The sequence below is a fragment of the Brassica oleracea genome, chromosome C9 (assembly GCF_000695525.1).
Source record: "Brassica oleracea var. oleracea cultivar TO1000 chromosome C9, BOL, whole genome shotgun sequence".
Taxonomy (NCBI): Eukaryota; Viridiplantae; Streptophyta; class Magnoliopsida; order Brassicales; family Brassicaceae; genus Brassica; species Brassica oleracea.
The window spans coordinates 46,038,014-46,044,169 of record NC_027756.1 but is presented as its reverse complement, the minus strand read 5'-3'; the positions used below and the strand labels follow the sequence as shown (position 1 = coordinate 46,044,169).

Here is a 6,156-nt window from a genome sequence, read left to right as displayed (position 1 = left end):
AACGGTGAAACTCAGAAAAGAAAACAGTTAAGAAAATTGGTTGTGACATCATGTGGTAAACCATTAAACACTTCTGGGCTAAAATAAACAATATATCTTCTTTTTTTTTTTGACAGCAAAATAAACAATATATCAAATATTCAAAAATAATAATATTTTGTAACATTAGAAAAGATAACTCGACATAAATATTCCAATACCCATATATATAATTCACACGACTACTAACTAATCCTTTTAAATAAGCCAAGAAAACATAAGGTATATGGAACTCCTCAGTTTTCTTTTTTTGGAGAAGAAAGAGATGGAGAAGCAGTGCGTGGCGGTGCATCAACTCAAACAAGAATCTTCTTCTTTTATATTATTTTCTTCTAAATATGAAAATATAATGGTTTATCATGGACATAAACTGATGATGTATATTTTTTTCTAATTTGTTAACAAATGACGCAATTGAAAATTCCTCTCGTCTTATCCAGCATATGATACGAAGTTCATCGGGACAAAGACACTTTATATATGAGTAATAATCACTTCACAGCCGTTTGATTGAATTATTTAACCACATGATGTCACAACTATGGGACCCAATACATACCGGACGGCAATCCGTTGTCAAAAAGGTAGGGTCCATGTCCAACAAGACTCTTTGTTCTTTTGTCCGTTGGATCCTTATTCTTTTTTGGGCAAAACCACGTTGACCAGCGACATCTTCTTTGTCTCGAGAACATGATTAATCCGAAGTTCTTACGAAGAAGTTCTTAGCAGAAGTTATTCTTAACTTTTAATTAAAAAAATTAAGAACCAGTTATTAAATAAAGACTTTACGAACCGGTTCTTAGCATTTTTAGTTAAAAGTTAAGAAACAGTTTATTAACTTTTGATAAGAACCCCACTCTAAAATTTCCGGGTTAATCATGTTCTAACTGACTATCCACCGTATAATCGTACACTATTCCGCACTACATCGTAGCTAAGTACTAGTATACCGGAACAAAAGGAGAACCCGTCAGCATCCGCCCCGCGCGTGCACTTTAGGTCCCTCAAAACTGATTCCGTTTAACCGTAACACACACACTTTATGTAATAAAAGATCATCTTCTCCGACAAAGACCAATATAACCACGTGGCATTGTCATAGCTCTAGACCTTTCCAACAATCTCGCCACGTGGCATATAATAGTCCTTTTTTCCACACCATATCCATTGCTTCATTTCCTGTTATATATTTTTTTACCGCGAAATCGCTGCCACGGCGGCTGGAAGCGGCGGAACAGCGGAGATCTCCGGTAATAGAATATCGTCCCCTTCCAAATGGTGATCGTTGCTGTAATTAAGAAACCTGTCGACGGCGAGTGCGCTAGGTCGAGCCACCATGTTCTCCCAAGCCTCGTCGGCTTCTTCCCCTCGCCGGAGGAAAACCTCCGTCGCATCGATACGGCGCATGTTCCACTTCCACTGCTTGTAAAGCCTCTTAATCTTCTGATATTGCCGACATGCAAGCAAACAGTTGTTCTCCTTGATTTTCTTGATCGCCGTCTCAAGAAGCTTCTCCGTCGTCTCCGCCGGATAAGTACACAGCTCCGCTCGGAGAAATTCGTCCAGCTCTGGAACTCCGATTGCCCGGCGGATCCCGGCGGAGTAATCTGATGACGAGGGATCGAAGATGCGGCGAACCTCGTCGACGAGTCCCATCTCGACCATCTTATCTACCCGGTCCGAGACAAATGAGTTCAAAACCGGTCTATCAACATCAACCCACAAGAAGCAACATTTGTACCTTAATCGGAAGTCAACGCAATTGTTGACTAAAGCCTCAATGTAAGAATTAGAACCACCAGCTATGATCGGGACACGGTTTCTCTCTACGATTGATTTAACTGCTCTGAGTGCTTCACGCTGGTAATCCTCCGCCGCGAAATCCTCGTGAGTGTTTTCCACGGTGCCGAGGAGGTGGTGAGGAACGCCAAGGCTTTCCTCTGGAGTGACTTTGTTGGTGACGATGTCTAAACCTTTATAGACTTGGATCTTGTCAGAGTTTACGATCTCAGCCGGAAAACGAGTTGCAAGGTCGATGGCGAGACGAGATTTGCCTGTTCCGGTGGCTCCCATGATGAAAACAACCTTGTCTTTGGGCCGGAAAAACGGAACGTCGACCATGTTTAAACCGGCGGATATCCTTTGGAAATTCAACATTGGTTGAATCATTTGTCTTAGATTCGTCATGCATGGCTTCATTCTTATAAAAACTTCACCCTGTTGGATTAATTATATAATTAATATTTTTTAAGACAGATCTAACTAAAAGCATAATAACATGCAATAGATTCGTTTGAGGTCAAAGAGTGAGAGACACCGTCTCCCCCGGTTAATACTACTCACCTTGAAGTGGCTTGTGTCCCGGAGCACTGTCTCTTCCCTGTCGATCTCTAATTTATTAGGAAATGGAAATAACGTAAGATTTCTTGAATATCAAAAAATGAAAATGTGAGGAGAAGGCAAGATTCTAAGCTCAGGTGTGGTAGTAGAATATGCTCTCAAGTCTCAGTAGTGAAACTATCTTGTTGCTCTCAACGAGCATATGTTGTGGAGGAAAGATCGGGAGCTTGGAATTTATAGCTGCCTGGAGGCGGACATGATGTTTATTTGTTTATAGTAGTATTTTACAGATACTTGTGCAGTGACACGTGTCGTTAAATGATAGATATATTATATCACATCTTCACTAAGAATCATCAAGTGTGATTGGTTTTTTTTGTCATTGGTTCTGTCACCAAATTAGTTCAACACAGAAACAGGGAGAACAAAATTAGAGGTACGGAATTTTAGTGACATTATATTGCCTAGTGTTCTAAAAATCATAGTGCTTAGATGTCCGTTTAAACAGCAAATCGATGATAAACGAAACCATTTTTTAAAACACAATATAAAAAAACATTTTAAGCGGTGCTTATACGCCTGTTTAGACACTAATCTAATATTCAAATTGTAGATAGCTATTGTCTGATAAAATTGTTCAGCAACAAGGTAGATCCTTCGTCTTGTTAAGATAAGTATTTATTTTTACGGTTGTACCTCTTCATTTGAAACTTTTTTGGTAATTGTGTTTTTCTTAATCGGATTTATAACACAATACTGTTATCTCATAGTGTAATGTAATAGTATACTTTTTTGGAACGACTGTGTAATATAATAAACTGATGTCTATAATTTCATTGGTTTTCGCCTAGCCTAACGAAGAGCTTCTTGCCGCACCTTAAGTTTTTTTTTTTTTGTAAACGCACCTTTAAGTTTTTTCTTTTGTTATAAAAAGTTAAATTTGCACTTCTAAGTTTTGTTGATTGATCAAATTCATATTGGTTCACTAGTGGGCTTAATTATGTAGTTTATGTACTGTATCATCAGAGTTATCAATGGGAGCAATTCAATCAAGAAACTTTTTGGTATTGCAGATATCCTCAATTTAGCCTTCGATCTCTCCTCTATCTCCTTTCTTTATGTTTCAAGCCCAGACAACTCAGCTGCAGATTTGCTTGCTAAGAGAGCTCTGTTCTCTTACTCCTCTGCAATTTAAATCTGGTTTTAGTTTTAATCAAGTAGCCGTTAAAAAAAGTACTATATATTTACATTTTCTGTTGTAAGATTTAACATTCTGATTCTGAAATTAAACTAAATCTACCAGTAAAAGATCATAAACGGTATACCTTTTACAATTAAACAAAATATTTTACTTAAATAACAATGTTTTTAATTAAAATATCAAATTTTGAGATGATATAATTAAATACAAGTTTAAAATATTGTAAATATTCATTCACGTAATGAATACACAAACTTTAGAAATAGATATTTACATTAATTATGTTTCATTATTTTTCGAAGTTAATTTGCATTTTTTACAAATGATTCCTAATACAGCCGGCAAGATTTATAAATTATAACTCTATAACTTATTCGTCTTGAACGGAATCTTATGGTTGGAATGAAAATTATCTTTCAAAATACCATATAAAGATTGGTAACTTTCTCCTAAGAATATAACTGATAATAGATATATAGACTCTTCTGCTTTTTATATTAGATTGTTCCATTATTAAAACTAACACGGTTAAATACTAGCGATCAATGGTAGAAACGCATCAAATGGTATTCATATTTTGTCAACATATATAAGAAAGAGCTCTAACTCATGCTTGATCGACACTTATTTATCATTATAAATATATAAAACTAATTTCAAAGTTAGTGGAATCAACTCAAATTATATTAGTGAATGGTTTTATTTATGGCTTTCGGTTTTAGCCTTTTGCTATTTGGCTTAATATTCCATAACACCATTTTGTTTTGTTAATTGCCACTATCTCTCTACTTAATTAAAAATGTTCAAAATATACATTTTATGGGTGCTTACTGTTGAGTTAAGCTTGAAGAAAAATGAAACTTAAGAAACAAGCAATTAACCTAATCCTATCATGTTGAGGAATTGGAAGTTAACATATATGTTATCTAATAGGATTAGGAAATATAACTCTTTATATATGATGATGTCGTTGATAAGATTGTGCGCAAGTTGTGAAACCTGGAGAGCTTGATTGAATTATTGTTAAGCTTTGCTTGATTGATTGATTAAGAGAAGGACTTCTTATTATTGTCTTGAGATAGCTTTGTGATTCTATATTTGGTATCAGAGCCACGCACAAACTAACTAAGAAACTGCAACTATGGACGACATCAAATAAGCAATCATCAAGAACAAAGACACCGGCCCAGCTGCTGTCAAATTCCCGATGTTATCTTCTTCAAACTATACTGTCTGGTCCATGAGAATGAAGATAGCACTTAAGGTCTGTGAGGTGTGCGAAACAATTGATCCTGGATCAAAGGATGAGAAGAAAAACAATATGGCTATAGCGTTCTTATTTCAATCCATACCCGAAGCCTTGATTCTACAAGTTGGCGACATTGATACATCGAAAGCGATACGAGCACACAATGTGGGAGCTGAGAGAGTCAAAGAAACCAGGTTGCAAACCCTAATGGCAGAATTTGATAGACTCAAGATGAAAGATGATGACACAATCGATCTCTTTGCTGGAAAACTTGCTGAAATCTCATAAAAAATCCGCTTCTTTAGGTGAGACAATTGAAAAACCCAAACTTGTGAAGAAATTCCTCAAAAGCTTGCCAAGAAATAAATACATTCATATGGTTGCCTCTCTTGAGCAAGTCCTTGATCTTAACATCACCAGCTTTGAGGATATAGTCGGTCGCTTGAAAGCATATGAGGAAAGAATCGCCGAAGAGGAAGATGATACACACGACGATCAAGGAAAATTGATGTATGGTGACACGAGTCAAGAAAGTCATGGAGGAAGCTATAGTAGTGGACGAGGTTGTGGCTGAGGTGGTAGATCTAACTGGAGGGGAAGGGGATGTGGCTGTAACGGATCAACGTTCCAAAGTCAAAGAGAAGCATTCAAACAACGTCAAAGTGGAGACATATCTCACATCACGTGTTTCAGCTGCGATAAACAAGGTCACTATGCGACTGACTGTCCGGACAAGAAACTCAAACTTCAAGAAACCGTGGAGAGAAAGGACGACGTCACTCAAGATGCTGATGAGTTGATGGTACACGAAGTCGTCTATCTTAATGAAAAAAAGATAAACCCTGCTATGTTCGAGGCTAATCAAGATACAGAGAAGATATGGTATCTAGATAATGGTGCTTCAAATCATATGTGTGGTGATCGGCTGTTCTTTTACAAGCTTGATGAAACGGTGACAGGAAAGGTAAGGTTCAGAGATGATTCGCGGATTGACATAAAAGGAAAATGTTCTATTCGGTTTGTGTTTGATGGAGGTGAGAAGAAGATATTAAACAATGTGTACTACATTCCGGGACTTAGGAGCAATATAATTAGCTTGGGACAAGCTACCGAAGTTGGATGCGAGGTTCGTATGAAAGACGACACCTTAACATTGTTTGACAAGTACGGAGACCTCATGGTTCGGACTGGTCGGACTGTAAGTCGACTCTACAAAGTGATCTTGAACGTTGACCGCATACAATGCCTTCAGTTATCAGCAGCTTCAGAGTCAACCCTGTGGCACGCACGTCTCGGCCATGTCAACATCGAGACGTTGAGGCTAATG

At 37.3% G+C, this 6,156-nt stretch overlaps 1 protein-coding gene across 1 annotated transcript; it reads right to left on the bottom strand.

Annotated features, from left to right (window-relative positions):
- Positions 1-896: 896 nt before the first annotated feature.
- LOC106316542 (adenylate isopentenyltransferase 5, chloroplastic) lies at positions 897-2,563 on the bottom strand. The gene is made up of 2 exons (XM_013754441.1): positions 2,383-2,563; positions 897-2,256 (listed from the first exon to the last, which is right to left on the bottom strand). Exon 2 carries the CDS (start codon positions 2,236-2,238, stop codon positions 1,234-1,236), a length of 1,005 nt encoding a protein of 334 aa, XP_013609895.1. The 5' UTR covers positions 2,239-2,256; positions 2,383-2,563; the 3' UTR covers positions 897-1,233.
- Between the last annotated feature and the right edge of the window lie 3,593 nt (positions 2,564-6,156).

Coding starts and splice junctions, on each gene's coding strand:
- LOC106316542 (XM_013754441.1), bottom strand. CDS start 2,238: ATGAAGCCATGCATGACGAATCTAAGACAAATGATTCAACCAATGTTG.